The sequence below is a fragment of the Leopardus geoffroyi genome, chromosome A3, assembly GCF_018350155.1.
Source record: "Leopardus geoffroyi isolate Oge1 chromosome A3, O.geoffroyi_Oge1_pat1.0, whole genome shotgun sequence".
NCBI lineage: Eukaryota > Metazoa > Chordata > Mammalia > Carnivora > Felidae > Leopardus > Leopardus geoffroyi.
In genome coordinates, this window is record NC_059336.1 from 81,686,249 (window position 1) to 81,707,293 (window position 21,045).

At 35.8% G+C, this 21,045-nt stretch overlaps 1 protein-coding gene across 6 annotated transcripts in view; it reads right to left on the reverse strand.

Moving 5' to 3' along the window:
* Window positions 1-21,045, reverse strand: part of VPS54 (VPS54 subunit of GARP complex) — a 139,225-nt gene that overhangs the window by 49,215 nt on the left and 68,965 nt on the right. For 3 of the 6 annotated variants that reach the window (XM_045446226.1, XM_045446228.1, XM_045446227.1), the window contains exons 17-23: window positions 19,778-19,883; window positions 18,744-18,831; window positions 18,072-18,193; window positions 17,885-17,965; window positions 7,959-8,066; window positions 5,298-5,392; window positions 44-1,431 (exon numbers count right to left, since the gene is read on the reverse strand). In XM_045446226.1, coding sequence (XP_045302182.1) covers window positions 1,326-1,431; window positions 5,298-5,392; window positions 7,959-8,066; window positions 17,885-17,965; window positions 18,072-18,193; window positions 18,744-18,831; window positions 19,778-19,883 — 706 coding nt within the window. In that variant the 3' untranslated portion in view covers window positions 44-1,325. Of the gene's footprint in view, window positions 1-43; window positions 1,432-3,681; window positions 5,201-5,297; window positions 5,393-7,958; window positions 8,067-17,884; window positions 17,966-18,071; window positions 18,194-18,743; window positions 18,832-19,419; window positions 19,521-19,777; window positions 19,884-21,045 lie in introns of those variants that run through there. The other 3 variants (XM_045446230.1, XM_045446229.1, XR_006703495.1) reach the window with 3 other exon arrangements.

Consider the following 21,045-nt stretch of genomic DNA (forward strand, 5'->3'; position numbering starts at 1 on the left):
ACTTGTACAGTATTAAAAAAAAAAGTTGCCTTATAAAGTCTGGTAATTTTTTACAGCTTTATTTTAGACAGTTTAAGAACCAATGACATACCTTAGTAATGATAAAGAAAACACGCTTTCCTTTTAGGAAATGGAAGAGCACAAAATAAGACTATTATTTCATTGTACATAATCACAACAAGATTAGGCACTCTGACGGGGTTAGGCAAGACTCCCGGTGTGAGGTGAGGCACAGGCACTTTCATTTGTGGAGTGCTACTGATTCTAATTTTGAAGGTAGGTATTATAAAATCTTTAACTTACTCATCACCTTATATTTCTGGCCGCAGAACAGCAGCCTGTATTTTAAAAGTTCCATTTCTCCCTGGTCTTTGTTCATATACATGTCGAAAGTAACTTAAAAACAAAAACCCAAGGGGGCCATACTTCATCTGTTATCTAAATGTTAAAATGAGAACTCATAAATACGCAGAATATATGAAAATGTATTCTAACCATTTGCTAGAAATAAAAAGGCAAAAAAACCCACAAACCAACCCTTCATAGATACTTGTATAAAAATACAGCTATTAAACTGCAGCCTTTCACATACCCCTTCTGAAAAGTATTTAAATTAGTTGCATAAATAAATGCCAATATCTTTTTCTTTAATTATTACTGTGATCAGACTTTCAAGTATTTAGACTATTCTGGAAGGCTTTACTCAGATGACATACAGTGGTGGTAGAAAGATTACGTGACACACGAGGCCTGAAACTTGGTCACTAAAACAAAAATTGAGTTCCTAAATCCAAGCAATCAAAAGATGTTTATTTTTCATAGAAAGATCTGTGTAAAAAAATAATTTTTCAAACAGCTTTACTTTCATAGAGAAAACTTTCTACAGAGGTTGACTAAGATTTTAATATTTTAAATTGTACCATCATTAAATAAGGTGGGACACCATATGAATTTCATTGCACTGGAAGAAATGCAAAGCATTTTTTAATATAAAGTATACAGAGCATTCTAGTCAACTACAGCTGTGTTACAGCTATGTGTTCTTTTGGATTTGGTCCAAAGAAACCTGAGTCTGTTTCCAGAGAGAATGAAAAATGTTATAGACACCTGATCAGTTACTCCTCACTGAAGGAAGCATAAAAATGGCATTCCTTGTAGATCCCACTGAATCCCAGTTTCCCAACACTGATACTTTCCTTTCCCCCTTCCCCTATCCCGTTCACTCTGGGTTCCAGGTTCAGTTCTTGAATCACAGGCATCCATATTTTCTTCATAAACATACACATCCCATGGTCAGATGAGCTACCCAGTTTTCCAGTATGTCATCACCTCTTCTGTTCCCAGATCTCGGACATATTTAGGTCCAAATCTTTAAGGCCTTTTAAGGCTTGAAGATTTCCAGTGTAAAAAGCTACATCTGCTGTGACCAACCTAAACATTGGAGAGAAAACTATTTTTAATCTCACACTCTCTACGATAAAGTAGCAATGCTCACAGAGTCAGTCTTATTCCTAGCTGCTAGACTATTAAAATTCAGATTTCCTAGGGACCAAATGTCAATATATTTCTCTTAGCAAGATTCCTGCCATCATATAGTTAGAGCGCTCTATTTCAACAATAAATACCTTGAAAAGGAATAAACCAGTGCAGGTTGAAATTGGTTTCATAATTCTGCCCAATAAAAAATAGATTTATCTTTAAAAAGCATGAAACAAAATAGAAAAATAATAGGTTAAGATGTTTTTTTGTAATCAGTTGTCACTAGACTATACAGTTGACCCTTGAACAACACAGCTTTGAACTGCGTGGATCTAATTAGATTTTTTTTGACATAGTACAGCACTAAATGTACTTTCTCTTATGATTTTCAAAACATTTTCTCCAGCTTACTTTATTATAAGAATATAGTATATAACATACAAAGTATGTGTCAATCAGCTGTTGGTATTAACAGTAAAGCCTCCGGTCAACAGTGGGTACTGGTACTTCAGTTTCTGGGGAATCAAAAGCTACATGTGGGTTTTATACTTGTGAGTAGTTTGGTGCCCCTAACTCCTGCATTGTTCAAGGATCAACTGTACATATATATGACAAATGAAATCAGGTGAAAGACAAGGTTTCCTGAGTAACATCCAAAGAAGCTAATGAAGGCTGGGATTCATGCATATATATTACTACATATAAAACTAGATACTGATATATAGCAACACGAGATGAGAAAAGAAAGTGTTAACACTTTTGAGCATTGAGCTGTCACATTAATGTCTACACTTGAGAGAACATTCCAGGAAATAACACTCAGATACATATCAAAGCTCCATGCATGTAAAACAGGGACTGGTCTGAGTAGACATATTTTGACAAATATGGCCCATGGAAGAATAGGAGACCTTAATTTAGTAGTTTGTAAAAGAGAAGAAGAAATCCAGCTTTAGTATTTTAATGAACACGTAAGTTCTGGATCGCTGGACTACACGGGGACAGAGGTGTTAGAAGCACCCTTAATGTTTGTACTACAGTCTAATTTATAAATGCTTTTGGACTTACGTGCTTAATGTTTGACCTTTCATCACATGGCAGAATTTAACAAGGACCATATTTTTCATTTAAAACTCATCTAATTAAGATGCTTTAAAAAGATTTGAAATTATACTTGTGATAATATGGTAAGTGCACTGAAACTAACAGCAACAGCTCAAAACAGAACAAAACCTTTCTAAGGCAAGGTCCCCCACATTCAAAACTAAACCTAAAATTAACAAATCTCCATTTAAAAATATTTCCATAATCCTATCAAAGTTGAAAATTATTGTTTAACATAAAAGGAAATATTGGCAAACACATATAACCAACAAAAGATTAGTTTGAGAGCATATGCAAAACTCTAAAATCGACAAGAAAAAGATAATACCCAAGAGAAAAATGGACAAAGAAAATGAACAGGAAAAGTGAAATGAGAACACCTGAATGACTAATGAATATATGAAAAGATGACAAACATTAGGAAATGCAAATCAAAACAAGATACCACCTGCAATTATTAAAAAAATCTAATAGCAAATGTTGACAACATGGTGCAGCTACTTTGAAGAATATTCTGGCAAAACCTAGCCGAGTGAAAATGTACATATGCTGGTATTAACTTGTGGATATACTCTAAAGAAATGATTACACCACTAGACATGCATATAGATCTTCACTGTGGCATAGTTGTAATGGAAAAAAGTAATAACTTAAAAATCTCTCTTGGGGAAATGGCTGCATTAAATATAGTTGATTCAAGTGGGAGAAATGTCAAAAAATGGACAACTCCTATCAAATAGATAAACCAGTAACAATGCTGCTGAGTGGAATAAAGTAAGCAGCACATGTACAATATACCATGTAAGTTTATAAAACAGTGCTACATATTTTTTTAAGATCTAGAGATAAGGAGAAGGACTTAAAAATGTAGGCCAAATTTATTAGACATATTGACTAAGGTTGGGGAAAGAGAATGGGATTGGAGATGGGAGCCAGGATACTTCAATTTCATTTGAAATGCCATTTTTTTAAAACATTATGAACATTTTTCCAAGCGAAATGATAAATGTTAATGATTAAGTATCAGCAATACAAATATTTTATGTCTGTATTTTTAAAATGTCTTAAATAAAAAAAATTCCATTTAAAAAACAGGGCTGGGGAGAAGGAAGGTAGCAAGTAACTGCTGAATGGGTACAGGGTTTCTTCTTGGTTTTTTTTTTTTTTTAAGCTTTGATCTTATTTTATTATCTGACTGGACAACTAGACAACAGGAACTAGAACACACTTGTGAATGCACTAACTGCTACTGAATTGTTAACTGCAAAATGGTTAATTTTATGTGAATTTCATCTTGAAAAAAAAAAGTACATTTTTAAAGCCATTCCAGGAACAAAAATTACTTATAAGCAGGTAGTTTATTATGTCTTTTGCTAGAGTCTAGAGGTCAATTTTCAGGGAATACTATCTTTCAAGGAATCACTCACAAGACATGAATTGACTTACACAGAATTAGTGTCTTTAAAAGTGTATGACAGTGAAGATCTCTAGGTTGGTAAGACCCCCAAATAGCTATATTAACAGAGAAAATAATAGGTAATGAGTTAGCTTCAATGCTTCAGAACTACTGGTCAAAAAAACCCATGAACGAACCAACCCAGACTTAGCTATGGGAATAAAAATAGAAGGTTATGGGTCGAGCAGGCTTAAAAGTACTAGTTTTTTAAAAACAGTCTCTGAGACATATTTGGTATTCATTAAACTGTCCTTGAACTTTTCTGTACCTCTGAAACTTTTGAAAATAACAATTCTTAAAAAAAAAGAAAAAGAAGAACCAGGTAATAATTAAGGGAGAGAATCATATTGTTGCATAAAACTAACTCAGCGTGGCCAACACATTCAGTATTATGAAGCTCCCAAATATTTTTTGCAAAATCAATTCAGTGTACTTGTTTTGTTGGACAGGGCCAATTTCTGACTCCAAAATGCATTTTTTCATTTGTTCCTATAAGTTTGAAATTGAAGCCCAAAACTTAATGTTTTATTCCTAAAATCCACAGAACGGGTAGCACACTGAGAAAATCATATTAGGATGTAGCTTCATGATCAGTGCTTTTGTATTTTACATAAATTTTCCCCATATCTTTATGTTCTTCACAAAAATTTTGTGATGGTACTTTTTACCATCATCCCTATTTTCAAATCCAAGAAAATAAAAGTGCAAAAATAAAAGTGATTTACCTAACGTCACACAACTAGTAAGTGGCAGAACTTAACCCAAGTTTTCTGATTCTAAATTGTTTTGTATAACTAAAATATTTCACTGATAGTACATATAATTTGTTCAAAAGCTTACAATAAAAATGTACACACACACACATTTTTTTGTAACCTTATGAAAGTTACAGAAGATTTTATCCTTCTCATTTTATAAATAAGGCAGAAGTTAAGTGGACCTTCTCATGGTCACACAGCTACAAAGTAGGACTTTGAGTCCTGTCTGGATACAGGGAGACTACTGCATAACATAAGGATGTGCTACTGACCCACACTACCTCAAAACAGACATATAAGTAATTGACCACTTATAAAACACTTTAATGTAGATAGACAGACAAGTTGATATAGATGTCCTCTCCACAGAGGAAAAAGTTGCTGATTTTACCATGGTGCAGATCTGGCAAGATTATAATGGAAAAGGACAGCATAATGAATAAAAACCAATCAGGCAATCCAATACTGGAGCATGTAGTAAAAATATGTTGAAAACATACCCATTTTGAGGTCCTCCATCATTTATCACATTTAAATGAGATAACTGTTTCTTCAAGTGGAGTTTATAACTTGCATTAATTCTTAAAAATAACATCTGGAAAAGAAGTAATATGGTTTCTTAAAGCTCTTTTGAAATAGAAGACATAAGCATCTGAGTCATCAGTATCAAATCAATATTATTTGGAAAAAATATATTTAAGTTTGTTTATTTATTTTGAGAGAGAGCACGAGCAGACGAGGGGCAGAGAGGGAGAGAGAATCCCAAGCAGGCTCGGTACTATCAGTGCGGAGCCGGACATGGGGCTCGAACTCCTGAAACTTGAGATCACGACCTCAGCCGAAATCAAGAGCTGGACGCTTAACCAACTGAGCCACCCAGGAGAAAATATTTTTTAAAAATCTTTGCTTTGGCATATACTTTTAAGATGCTACTCTGAAGGTATTTAGTTGCTATTTTAGTACAGTTTTCTCCATAGTTGGATAAAACCTCTTTTTCTTCTTATCAGCAGTACTTCTTTTAGTGATATGATTTATCACTGCCTTTCTGCTCCTTTGAAGTCCTCTGGGATATATAACTGGGATCAACCAAGCCAGGTATAAAGAAATGGAGAATTCTGCAGTATATTAAATAGGAACTTCAACACAAAACAACAAAGTCACAATAGTAGAGGCAAAGATACTTTCATCCTTCTAAATTGATAAAATTACTTCAAAGTATTTTATTGCTCCTGCATGCAGAGTTTTGATTCAATGGCCCAATACTTCTGTGGGAAATACCTGACCTGAAATTATATACAGTTAATCTTTGGAAATGATTTTGTGGGGGCACCTGGGTGGCTCAGTCGGTTGAGCGTCCGACTTCGGCTCAGGTCACGATCTCACTGTCCGTGTGTTCAAGCCCCGCGTCGGGCTCTGTGCTGACTGCTCAGAGCCTGGAGCCTGTTTCAGATTCTGTGTCTCCCTCTCTCTCTGACCCTCCCCCGTTCATGCTCTGTCTCTCTCTGTCTCAAAAATAAATAAATGTTAAAAAAAAAAAATTAAAAAAAAAAAAAAAGATTTTGTGGAGTAACGTGTTTTCTATGGGAGGAAATATATATAAAGGCACCTATGGAATTTTGTGGAATTACTGGTATTCATGTGACAATACTGACATAAAAATCTAATTCTTGCCCAGCTTTGATAAGAGTTCCCTTTAAATTATGATGCAGATTAAAAAAAAAAAACAAACATGAAATACCTGTATGCCCAGCTCCTTGACCTGGCCATAATTAGAACTCAGATTGACAAATCCAAAAAGTGAGACTGTCAGAGGTGAGATCTTATACTTGGAATGAGAAGGATGGCTTGGCTAGGAAGAAATAAGGAAAAAAAAAGAGAGACCCAAGTGGGTGCTCCATATCTTATGGCTCCTCCTCAATCCTCAGTGGGTCTCAAAGGAGTTGGATGATATTTAATCATGACTTTGGAATGATTAATGAAAACCTAGGGAAGCATGCAGAAAAACAGGTACTGTCAGATGGAAGTCTGAGGTGGTACGGGAAAGGAAACCACCAGGAGAAAGAATAGGCAAAAGACCCTAATTTGCTCCCAGATACCATTTCTATATACTCAACCAATTAGAGGCAAACTCAAATAAGAAACTTGTTTGAAGAGCAAAAATTCCAGTGAAAGTTAAGCTCATTAGTCATACAACTAAGCTTGTATTCCAACACTGTATCATTCTACAACTGGGCTCAAATGAGATAGCCTCGTATAGAGGGAACAAGCTAAGGTGGGTAAAGAAGACTGGAGGGGCGCCTGGGTGGCTCAGCCAGTTAAGCATCTGACTTCAGCTCAGGTCATGATCTCATGGTTTGTGGGTTCAAGCCCCGTATCAGGCTCACTGCTATCAGTGCAAAGCCTGCCTGGGATCCTCTGTCCTCCTCTTTCTCTGTCTCTCCCCAGCTCACTCACACTCTCTCTCAAAAATAAATATACATTAAAAAAAAAAAAAGATTGGGGAAAAAACACTGGAATCTTTAAAGTATCAGGAGAGGGAAACAAAGCAAGTAGAGGGGATGGGGTCGAAGTGTAGGTGAACAATGGAGAAAACTCTGATAACACTTTTGTAGGGGAAGACAGTAGGGACAAGGAGTGGATATTTCATAGGTGAGAGGTGCCAAATTTTACTATTTTCCTGGTTTATGCATACTAAGATCATTTATGTTGATCTAACAAAAATAAGGTATACTGACTGAGTTATTTCATGTGTCCTCTCATGATTAATTCTATCACTAATTCCTTCACTATCCCATTTGGATTATAATAACCGCAACATATTTTACTATTGATAAATGCCAACTCTGATTTTCAAACTGATACTATAATGAATGATGTAAGTAGAATCTGGGATCTCTATACTCAATGGACAAACAAAATATCTGCTTTTTATAATTGCTGACCATATAGCAGAGTAATTATTGCTCTGGCCTGTTAGAGCTAGAGGCACTTTGAAATCAGACATTTGTATCCACATTTCACAGGTTAATATAACAGCTGAAAAAATAATCATATCGGAAAAATGAACTAGGCTTAACTGTACCAAAAGTATATAAAAAACACTCCAATTCTGTATGCATATGTTATGTATAAAAAAAGTAGTTTTAGGAATTACTACTCACTTGTGTTTGTTCTTCTGGAAGAAGATCAAATATAGCTTCATGCATTTTTGCCATTTGCTTACAAATATTCCTGAAACAGGCAGAAGGAACGGGAGCTTTCACCTCATACTGGCAGAGAAAAACAATGAGAATTATGTTCATGTCCTCTGGATTGTTAATTGTCTCCAGTGTTTCCTAAAACATGTTTTTGGCCCATGTTACATGTCTAACTCTGGTATAGTTGAAACTTATACTTCAACCGTGATCTGTGCTACTCATGCATATTTCAAGAACTTTTCATTAACTGTCCTAATCTAATCTAAGAAAGCCATCATAATTTAGTGGCTAAGAACACAGGCTGCTTCCCTTCTTAAGATAGACTGCTTGGGTTCAAATCCTAGCTCTTTAGATGGTTAGCTAATGCTGGGCAAGTTACTTCATTTCTATCTCAAAGGGCTTTCTGTGAGGACTTAAAAGGATGACTCATAAGAACACAAAACAGTGCTTAATACAAAGTAAGTGCTCAAAAAATGTTAGCTACCAATCTGGCTCAATATACAATGACATGAATCTTTAAAGTAGGCCTTCCAGGGGCGCCTGGGTGGCTCAGTCGGTTAAGCGTCCGACTTCAGCTCAGGTCATGATCTCGCGGTCCATGAGTTCGAGCCCCGCATTGGGCTCTGGGCTGATGGCCTGCTTCGGATTCTGTGTCTCCCTCTCTCTCTGCCCCTCCCCCGTTCATGCTCTCTCTCTGTCTCAAAAATAAATAAACGTTAAAAAAAATTTAATAAATAAATAAAAATAATAAAGTAGGCCTTCCAAATTAAGAGATTATTTTTTAAGATGATTTTAAGAATGTGTCAACATGATCATATCCGAAACCAATAGGACTCTGGTATCAACATTTTCTTTTTCTTTTATAGGTAAGCCAATAAAGTAATCATATTTACTTTAAAGATGGTAAAGGAAGACTTTTTCAGCAATGACCTATACTGAAAATTTAAACTTAGGTAAATTCATTTTAACTATTCTTACATTTGGAACAATATACTGGTATCATTCACACAGCCATCTTTGGCCCATATCTTATAATTCACAGCTTAAATTATATACTATTTTTATTTATAAGACAAATCTGGGCTAAATAATCTAATGTACTAATCTTACATAGTTATTAAAATGATAAGTTCCAATATATTACTCTTAAAAGAACCATGCAGAAGTCACCACGTGACTGGATCAAGATCAGCAAAGTTGTGACCAACCTAATGGTTTACCTTTCTTCAGCCTGGAAATATAAAAATCCCCTTATCTATTTTTTTTATTAATAATAGTGATATAATTCACACACAATAAAATTCACCCTTTTCAAGTGTACAATTAACTGGTTTTTAGTAAACTCATAGTTATAAAACCATTACCACTAACTTCCGAACATTCTCCTCACTCCAAAAGAAACCCATAACCTTTCACAGTCACTCCCATTCCTCCCTCCCTGAGGTTGCTCCTGACAAGCACTAATCTCTATAAATGTACTCCTATAAAACATGGTTTTTTGTGACTAGCTTTTTTCACTTAGCATAATGCTTTCAAGATTCAACCATGTTGTTGACATGCATCAATACTTCATCTTTTAAATGGCTGCATGACATTCTATTGAATGAATATACCACAGTTTATCCAATCATCTATTGATGGACACTTGGTTTCTTTCTACTTTTTGGCTATCAGTAATGATGCTATGAACATTCATGTACTGGTTTTTGTGTGGACAAATGTTTTCAATTCTTTTAGGTGTATACCTAGAAGTGGAATTACTGGGTCATATGGTAACTTTATATTTAATCTTCTTAGAAAATGCCAAATTTTTTTTAAAACCCTACCCAGCAGAGGGTTCCAATATCTCCATATCCTCACCAACACTTGTTACTGTCCTTTTATTTAGGCATCCTAGTAGTTATGAAGTAGTTACCTTGTTATGGTAACATCCCCTTATTTTAACTACCACCCTGTAGTGAATAGTATCTGCCCAAATTCATGTTTACTCTGAACTTTATAAGGTCATACTGGATTAGAGTGGGCACTAAATCCACTGACTGATGTCCTTATAAAAGAAAGGAGAGGCACTTGGGCGACTCAATTGGTTAAGAGTCCTACTTCGGCTCAGGTCATGATCTCACGGTTTGTAAGTTCAAGCCCCACGGAGGGCTCTGTGCTGACTGCTCAGAGCCTGGAGCCTGCTTCAGATTGTCTCTCTCTCTGCCCCTGTCTCCCTCTCTCTCTGCCCCTCACTTGTTCACGGTCTGTCTCTCTCTCTCAAAATAAATAAACATTAAAAAAATTTTAATAAAAAAAATTAAGGAAATTTAGAAAGACACACAGAAGGAAAATGGCCACATGAAGACAGAGGTAGAGACTGAAATGGCGCATCTATAAGCCAAAGAATGCCAACAGAATGACAGCAGGCACCAGAAACTAGAAAGAGGCAGGGAAAGACTCTTTGCTAGAACCTTCAGAGGAAGCATGGCAGACAACACTTTGATACAGGACTTCTAGCTTTTAGAATTATGAAAGAATACATTTCTGTGGTTTTAAGCCACTTGGTCTGTGGTAATTTTTTTTGGCAGCTCTGGGAACCTAGTACACCCCCAAAACCTTCCTTCACACCTAAAGATGAACCTTGCTTTCCCTAAAGATACCGTTCTTTTTTTTTTTTTAATTTTTTTTAAATGTTTATTTATTTTTGAGACAGAGACAGAGCATGAACAGGGGAGGGAGGGAGGGAGGGAAGGAGAGAGAGAGAGAGACAGACACAGAATCTAAAACAGGCTCCAGGCTCTGAGCTGTCAGCACAGATCCCAATGCGAGCCTCGAACCCACGAAACACGAGGTCGAAGCAGGGCTCGAACTCATGGACCGCGAGATCATGACCTGAACCGAAGTCGGACGCTTAACCAACTGAGCAACCAGGCGCCCCCCTAAAGATACTATTCTTTCCATCTAACCTTCACCATCATATTTCTTCAGTCACTGAAACTTGATACCATATTCTTTATTCTCAACCCTTAAAATTTGATTCTTGCCACCACCCAAACCACCTTCTTCCACTATTAACAATCTTCTGAAATTTCTTTCTGCCAAAATCACTAAAGACATCTGAACTTCAAAATTTAGTAACTTTTCTACTTCTGCTTCCTCACTACTCTGCAGTATTCACATACCTTCACGCTTGAAACACAGTCCTTGTGTGACACAATGCTTTCCTGGTTCCTTCCTCCCCTCCTGGGGGAAAAAGATGTCTTCTATCTCCTAAGTGCAAAGCTTCTTCCGTGTTAACCCCCCTCATTTTCCCTTCTTTCTCTCCTATCAATCTCATTCAATCTAACAGCTTCTAATTTATCTCTAATCCAGAACCACTTTATTAAGTCACACATTTCCTAAATGTTCCATACCATAACTGAGTTTACTATAAGCTTTCCCAAAACTGCCTCTTTCCTGTTTCAATTACTATTGCTGTTATTACAATCCTCCTGCTCACACAGCCTGGAAATCTCCAACTCAGTTTTTATTCCTCCTTCTCCTTGGTTCTTTATATTGAATTGGTGACTAAGTGCCATCAAATGTCCTTTCAGAGTATTTTGCACATTAATAATCTAGGTCAGAGTTTCTCAACCTCTACACTACTGACATTTTGGCTACATCATTCATTGTTGCGAGGGCTGTCCTGTGTATTATAGGATGTTCAGTACCAGTATCAGCCCACTCCCCAAACTCTGACAACCAAAAATATCCCAACACTTCTGAATATCCTCTGGGAACAAAACTGTCTCAGTTGAGAAACACTGCCCTAGGTGAGGTCTTCAATACTTCTTATCTGAAAAAATATACTAGCATTTTAATGAGTCCAATTATAAGGTCAACAAACATTAAATAAAGCTGCTTGGTACACAGTAACTTCTGGATAAGTATTTTCTTAGATGTGTATGTATATGTATATATGTACATATGTATGTATAGGAGTATATGGACCTACATATGAGAATACGTATGCTGGAATGAATGTGTCAGATACTACAATAGTTGGAGTGTACAAAGATGAATCAGAGACAGGGAGCTTTGGGGAGCTGCCTAAAAGCTGGTTGGTGTTCCAGAAAGTGGACATTGCATGCTACAGGAACACGGATGAAGGACATTTAGGCAATAGTGGAGGTGGCTTCCTGAGCAGCACACCTGGGCTGCTGAGTCTTCAAATGATAACAATTAAGTGAAACTATTCCAAACAGAAGACATTTCATATCACCTCAAATCCATTCTACATACTATCTGATAAGTCCTTCTGAAGTGCAATTCTAATCAGGTGATTTGTTAGTTTAAAAATCTTGGGGTTCTACTTCTGTTTAAAATTTAGAAAGCTGTAAGACAATGTTCTACTACCCCAACCACAAGAAAAACCATAATAATTTACAAAATCATAACTTTTCTTCAACCCATCAGAGAACAAAGGTCCCCAGAACCACGGGAACGAATTCCAAAGAGTCACAAGCCCTTCTGAGGAGATGGGACACACGAAATGTCTCATTATGGCAGAGCATAGGAAGAAGAGGTGACTACCACAGAAGCAAAAAAGAAAGAAAACAACTAACATTTTAACAAAATCCCAAAGGCCAAATATGAACTAGTACATGTTTACAATAAATGAGAACTCTAGCTACAAGGAGAGTGTGAACTCATTCAGAGGCTCTTCTCTATGGGTCTCCGGAAGGTACTCGGAAGCAACACTGAGATCAGAGCAGAAGACCACAGAGTCACTCTCAGCAGCACAGACAAGCAGGAGGCAAATGGCTGCCACTAGAGAAAAGGAACCAATGCCGACGAATTCCCTGCACCCTCCTCTTATACCAAGCAAAAGCCTTAAGTCACTGAGAAAGGGCACCAAACTCTTTCATCCCCAGGGCCACTGTGTGAGGAACAGAAACAGAAAATACCTTTAAGCCTAGGATCATAAACCAAATTGGTTACCACTGGAGGAGGGGTGGGGCCACTGAGAAGGCTTCACATCCCAGGACTTACATTACCTGATTCCAAGACTTCTAGTAATGCTATGCTACAGTAGTTAAGACAGTGTGGTATTGGTGTAAGATGGACTTACAGATCAAAGGAACAGATTAGACAGTTCAAAAAAAGACCCACACAAAAATAGCGAATTGATTTTCAACAAAGATGCCAATGGAGAAAGGATAGCCTTCAACAAAAGGTGCTGGAACTATCCAGAAAAATGAACACTGACTCATACTTTGCACTACATACAAAAATCAACTAGAAATGGATCACAGATATAAGAAAACACTGGAAATTATCTGTGTAACTTGGGTTATACAAAAACTTCTTAGGACAGGATACAAGCATGAACAATAAAAGAAAGAAATGATAAACTGGAATTCATCAGAATTTAAAACTGCTTTTGTATGACACTGTCAAGAAAATGAAAAGATAAGCGATAGACTGGGAGAAAATTCTTAAAAACTCTCCAAAAAATAAACATTAAAAAAGTTAAACAAAACAAAAACAAAAAAACCCATACAGACAATATAAAGTGCGGGTGAAGATGAAGAGCACCCCAAACTCTGATATATCAAAGGAGGAAGACAAAATGGTGCAATCACTTCAGAAAACAATTTGGCAGTTTTTTGTAAAGATATTATAAAGTTTTGCATTTATGTACAAAAGTTTTGTATTTACACAAAAGAAATAGAATACATGCCCACATAAAGATGTGCACATGAATGTTTATAGCAGCATTATTGTAACAGGCAAAGACTGGAGACAACTCAAAGGTCTATTCACTGATAAATGGATGAATAAACAAAGTGATGCATCCGTACAATTGATACTACTCTATAATAAAAAGGAACAAACCACTAACATATGCTATAAATTTCAAAAGCATCATGTTAAATGAAAGGAGCCTGGGACAACAGCTACATTCTGTATAATTCCATTTATAGGACATTTTGGAAAAAGCAAAACTATATAGATGAACATCAGAACAGTGGTGTCAAGGTTTTGGGATGTGGGAAGAGAACTGACTGCTGGAGACAATGTTTAACAGTGATGGAACTGGTCAATATCTTGATTGTAGTAGTTCTATTATTAAAGTCATCATATACTTAGGGTGAATTTTAGGGGTGCTTGGGTGGCTTAGTTGGTTGAGCGTCTTATTCTTGATTTCAGCTCAGGTCATGACCCCAGGGTAGTGGGAGGGAGCCCTGTATTGGGCTCTGTGCTGAGCATGGAGCCTGCTTAAGATTCTCTCTCTCTCTCTCTCTCTCTCTCTCTCTCTCTCTGTGCCTCTCCCACACTCTCGGTGTCTCTCAAATAAAAAAAAAAAAAAAAGAAAAAAAATTCTTTTTTTTTTTTTTTTTTTAAGAAAAAGGGTGAATTTTATTGAACGTGTTATATCCCTGTAAACCTGACTTAAACTGTTTAGCTTTCCACTGGTAGTCAAAACTCTTCACTATCTTCCTAACATATCTCAGTTCACCTAACAATCAGTTCACTCACCCTGATTCATCGGCTAAATAGAATAACTTAACTTTGTTGTTATTAACAACAGCAGCAAAAGCATTAGCATTCAACATTTACTGGAAACTTGCTATAGTCAGACACATGATAAAAGAAAAGCACCCCGTGTATATTATCTCTTTAATCCTCACTATAACCTTATGAGGCTCTATTATTTTCCCAATTTAAAGATAGAAACTGAAGTTAAGGAAATTAATAATTTTTCCAAGGTGCTTCAATGGCAAATATGTGACAAACATTGAATTTGAACTTAGGTCTACCTGACTCCAAAACCCTGACACTAAACTTCCTCCTTATGATTCTTACCTACATGCTGTTACCTCAGAGTATCTCTTTACCTCAACTTCATTTGCCCTAACCATGCCTATCTTTACGAGCAAAACTTACATGCATGCCACATCCCTAAAGCTTTCCCAGATCTCCCTCCTCAGCTGGCAACCATCTCTTCCAAAGCATTAAAAGCTTCAATAGCACAAAGTTGATTCCTTACTTGTGGCACTTTACATATTCTATTTCCTGTTAAAATCATCAATATACTTTTCCTATTGGATATTTTACTATTTGAGGGACAATGCTGAAGACTTCCTAACCCTTATGTATCCTGGTTACTTAACACAATTTAACTTCCTGAATGAATGAATAAGTGAAGGCTGGGACATTAGTTTAGTCAGTAGTACAATTACATATTAATGATTCATTCTACCCAAGCAATGGTACCACTACTTATTAGCTTCTTAGAAAGAGCCTATATTACTGTGTTATCCTTCTTTCTCCAAATAAAATTTTCAGATAAGAAAATAAAAAGCTAGAATTAAGAGGCTAACCCAACTCAAACATTGTCTGGTATTTCAGTATGAATTAAAAACAGAGCTAAACTCCTGGGCAACACATGAAGCAAATACAGCAGGGAAGGACACAGAGACATGTTAGTACAGAGAGAATGTAACAGGTCAAGGTAATGGGAGAAGTAGTTAGTAGGAAAGATAGTAGTGAAAATACTAAGTTGCAAAAGTCTAGGCACATTCTTAACATTAAAAATAATGGGGAGCAGGATATTTAAACTTTATAAAAGACGTAGGAAACATAGTAACTAAATGTACTGTGTAGACTATGTAGAGAAGCCTCTGTTCAAACAAGTTATTGAAAAAAGACATTTTGAGACAACTGATAAATTTTAGATAAGAATAAATATTAGATGATATTAAGGAATTATTGCTAATTTTGTTAGGTATGATATGGTAGCATGAATATTTAACAAAGGGTCCTTTGGTTTTAGAAATACATACTATGTAGGGATGAAGTGTTGTAATGCCTCACATTTATTTTAGCAAAAAAAGCAAGATATGACTATTAAATATAGGTGATAAATATTTGCAAAGCTCATTAAATAATTCTTTATTTTTTATCAAAAAAATTAAAAATTAAAAAATGAATAAAACTAATTGCCACAGGAAAACGTCTAGCCACAGTCCCAGTTCTTGGTAAAAACAAACAAACAAAACAAAAAAACAAACAAAACTCTGACCAAAATGATAGAATAAAGTCAAGGTTTTAAGAGTACTGGCACTTTTTTGGGTTTGCTTCATTATATTCCACAGCTTATTCCTAATTCCACTATTTAACATTGTTAGGTGTTTGCAGTCCTCTGCCTTGTTAGATGGTAAACTTTTTGTTAAAAATTATTTTTCCTCCAGGTTTTTATTTAAATTCCATTTAGTTAACATACTGCGTAACATTAGTTTCAGGTGTAGCATTTAGTGATTCGTCACTTACATACAACACCCAGGGCTCATCACAAGTGCCCTCCTTAATACCCATCACCTATTAACCCATCCCCTGCCCACCTCCTCTCTGGTAACAGATGGTAAACTTCTTGACAGTAGTCACATTGTTATTTATTGACTTTTGGTAGACAGAAGAATGCCAAGTATCAAAAAGCAAAACTGGTGAAACAGAACTGCTTTTGAATTTAGTTACTACTTGGCAACCATAAAGAAAATCAGAGAATTCCTAAACAATATTTCTTCTCCATACAAAACTAGAAACTAATTTAACAGGTAGAACATAATACAGGTATGTTTGCACATGACTATAAATTCTTTAAGCTTCTTAAAAGCATAAAACATCTAGGTTATCTATCAGCCACCTCAGACATTCTCAAAGTGCAGTCTGGGGACACCTGGGAGTCAGATACTCTTTCTAGGAAACTGTGGACTAAAATCCATTTTCATAATACTAAAATGTTACTAACTTTTTCACTCTCATTCTCTCATGACTGCAGAGTAGGGATTTTTAGAGGAGTTGTAACAATGTCATCATTCTGATGGCCAATGGAATGCGTGTTTGTGTATTCTTGTGTTTTAAATTTTTCTTAGTTTTAACGTCTAATATGGTACTTACTGATTGGTACAATTTGCATAAATAAAAGCTGTTAGAGGTCGTTGATTATTTTTAAGAGTGTAAAGAGGTGTCTTACAACCAAAGCATTTGAGAACTATTAAACAAATGCAATCTTATTTTCCAAGCACTCTTTCCCCACTGTCACCTTCAAAGGTGCGAGTACGTCTGTATCTGTGAATGGATGCCATTTTATCTTGCACTTTTATGATTTTCATGTGCCTGCTGCTCCTACCATCTCAGAATCCTGAAGAATGCAAATAGCAGAAAAGCATACCAAAGTGCCTCGTTTGATGATTACCCTAAACATACTCTTGGGCAAAACATATAAACTAAATAAACCTTCAAAATTTCAAGTTATGAAATTTCTGCTTTGTCGCTAAGACAGGTGTTAAGGAACTTAGGAAAAGAAAAGAGTGAAGGATAGAGCAAAAGTGACTAGGGCTGATTAAGTAACATTTTTCTGGAAATACTCTCCAGTGTAATACAGGATTCATTGGAAACCAATACTTCTTTTAATGATCTATTAGGAATGGGAAGCAAACAAGAAACGGATATTGAAATTGATTATCTATGAGGGAAATAATACAGCACCTCAGACTTTGCCATTTCAGTCTGGAAAATAAAGAATATACCTTCCCACAAATAACGTATTTACTTTTTTCTCTATTTTGAACTTTGTTCTCCCAATTCTATCTCTGAAGGCTTTCAGACTAAAATCTAGTTTGAAGAAGCTACATATTTGTCAATGTAGCTAACATAAAATCACTTCTGTAGAGAGTTTCTATCATTCTTAAAATAATCTCCCTCCTGTCCCCTCCCAACCCCCTAGGAGATGACTATCCACTATTGGGCAATCTGAACAATTTATTGAGTTTTTCTAAACCCTGAGGAATTTGATTGGCTAGACAACTGTGAAAAGGCACAATGCCTTTAAACATTGCCTAATAGTTTCCATAAATCATTACCTTGGATAACAGCTTGTCAAATAAGCTATCCATTATCGCTACAAGCTTAGCTGATATTTCAGCGATGTGGTCATGGTAATCCTGTAATGAGACAGAATATTAAAGTCCCTGGAACATCTCTAAAAAATATTTACCAATTAAGGAATTAAATTTATGAAACTTCAGTAGAAAATACAAGGAAAAGTACCTTAGTGATATGATCAAAATGCCTAAGCATGCTATACTGCTTAGGCTGTAGTCGAGCTTCAAAATGAGCCCGGATCACAGGAATGTAGTGCACAATTAACTGCAAACAACGTGAAGATAGAGCTGAAGATCCAGGCAGTGGATACATCATGGAGAAACAAAAAAGAGAATTAGTTTACTTTAATTATATACCAAAATAAATTTTAAAATGTCAATTTCATACAGACCCCAGTTTATTTCATAAATGAAGAACACAGTGGCAGAAAGCAACATTATTTCACTTAAATAATTTGGTACTGAATAATGTAGTAAACATGCTGCTTTTCCCAATGACCTCAAGTTGTTACTATTACTGACATGAGGAAGCTAATGGGATAAGGGATTCTCTTGTGACATTCAGATATCTTTCACCTCAAAGCACCTCATACACATTATGTCTTAACATTTTCTATAGTGGTGCAACTTCCAAATAACTTATACTCGTTAGAGTGGAAATTCCTCATAACATTTCCCCAGAAGCCAATTTTTCAATCATGGTAATATATCGAACAGTGAAATAACTTTAGAGTCTTCAAATTAGAGTCATAAAAACATCAGGTGTACTAAAAACACAATGCGTATAGCAACATCATCGTAAAATCTCAACATGTGAATTAAAAACAAGAATCCATACCCAAATTTTTTGTAGTTATTGTTTTTAATCCAACAACTTGCAGTGCACCAGCTCCAAGAACTAACTGGCAACTTCTTGAATTGAAGTACTAACAAAGGAAGGAGAAAGAAAAAGCCCGACAATTTATTAAAAACTGTTCAGTATATGCTGGCAATGTGTTTATTTACAGTTCTAAAACTACATTCCTCTTTCCTCTCACTCAAGGACCAAATGAATTTTCTAGTAGGAGCAACTAGGATCTATTTATGTAATGACAAAAAAGAGGCGAGGGGTGTTCCTAAATGATAATATTTATTGTCCGGTAGGAAAAAAGTAAAATTCTAAAAATAAATTGCTCAGAAATTCTTTAGTCTGCATTCATAAAACTAGCTCAGTTTCACTGAAACTAACATAACACTATATGTTAATTATACTTCAATTAAAAAAAAAACTAGCTCAGTTTCTGCATTCTTATCGGAGGGTCCTATTTTGGAAAGGGTAACAAAATCTTTCTGGACTAAAATATGACAACTCAATTTGGGGGAAGAATTAACTGATTAGACATTTGAAAAGAAGCCTTTTCTTTATGCTAGCAGTTAAAAAAATCTGTTAAAATGAAATGGCTGAATAAGATTATCACCACATTTTCATTTTACATCAATGGTTCTGAAAGAATGATTTAAGAAAAATCTCTAACCTTAGTGAGATGAATTTTGTAAAGTTCAGTGAATTCCTTCCATGCACATTTGAAACCAGTCCAGGTTTTTTGACCTAAGTGGCCTCAGTCATGTTCAGCACCTAACGAACAAATCATCTCCTGTCTCCAATGTCATTAACAACTCTATGGGTATAATGAGGAATCACTAAATGCGAAGTGAGAAGGAAGTAGGTGGCCTTCTTCCAGTAACATGTTGTGATTCAACCACAATCAAATGTACAAAATTAATGTCTTAAAGAAAACTTAACCTTGAAATGTCTCAGAATTTGAAGATTAGTCATACTCTAATGAATTACTTCTTCCAACTATTTTTCCATCACAGTGAAATCATACACACCTTCAATAAATCTGACAGACGAGTAAGCATGTCAGTAGTAACAGATGGGATATTATCCACACACTGGCAATATTCAAGGATAATTCTTATCAACAGCAATACAGTTCTATAAGAAAAGAAAGATGACCCAACACGCAGTCAAAACAAGAGAGTTAAAATGATTCAGCATATAAAAATCAATACTGATCTTGGTAACTGAAATTATGTGTTTTACATATAAGCGCAGCAGAGAGGGATTGAGGTGAGGCAAGAGAGATTTCTAGGGTGCAAAATTAAGGAGGAACTCATTTTCAGGGTCACACAATTGCAGGGCCAGCACTTGCATGACACTGAGAATGAGTACTTCCTTAAGTTTTGTGCTTTGGCACATTACTCTCTTATGTCACATTCCTATTAAGTCTCTTCAATAAGGCAGATATCCCATTCCTTGGCCAATTCAGAAACACTGACAAAAGTCCTACCCAGGATTTCTGAATAATCATAATAATAGTAGGTACTCAATCCTAAGTGCTGAATTAATGACAGGCACCTAATCATGACTTTCTTAGTGAGATGAAAGAGAAACTGTGGCTTCTAAGAACAATGGTATCTCCTAAGAAGTTTATCGGTAAATCACAAAAGGTTTTCCAAAGATGAGAAAGTTACCAGCTCATTAGCTGGGCATGTCATAGATTAAAGAGAGACACTACTAGGAGCTTAAATAAGATTGAGGTTAAGGTAAATAGAGCCATTCATTATAGGACATCTAAGTTCAATGAGAGGCTTAGAAATGAGTGATCCATATAAAATAATGTTTTATGAAAGTCTGAAGCATACCAGGAAGTAGTGATTCAAGAAGGAGTCTAGCCTTTATAACAGCTTAATTATTCTCCATATTATTTTCCATGCATATTTCTAGTATCTGCTTTACTGGGCAGGGGTTCACTATTTATCTTTTGTAGTCTTCTCTCAGAAGATAAAATATTTTCCCTTTAGCCAGGGAGTTAAATTTGGGGGAGCGGTCTCTTTGCCTAAAGAGCCAGAAAGCCAGAGGTGACCACTGCCATCAAGCAAGAATAACAAGATAATGGGTAATTAAGGAGAGAAATCATAATTAGATTGAAGGGATAAGATTATAAGGTTGAAAAAATCTTTGCCCTACTAGAAGCAGAAAAGAACTCTAGAGGAGGAAAAAAAAGGGAAGCTTTCATTCATGAAGGGTATAGTGTCAGATTTCTGGAAAATACAGACTGAGAAAATGCATCAATTCAATACATACTTTTTGATTA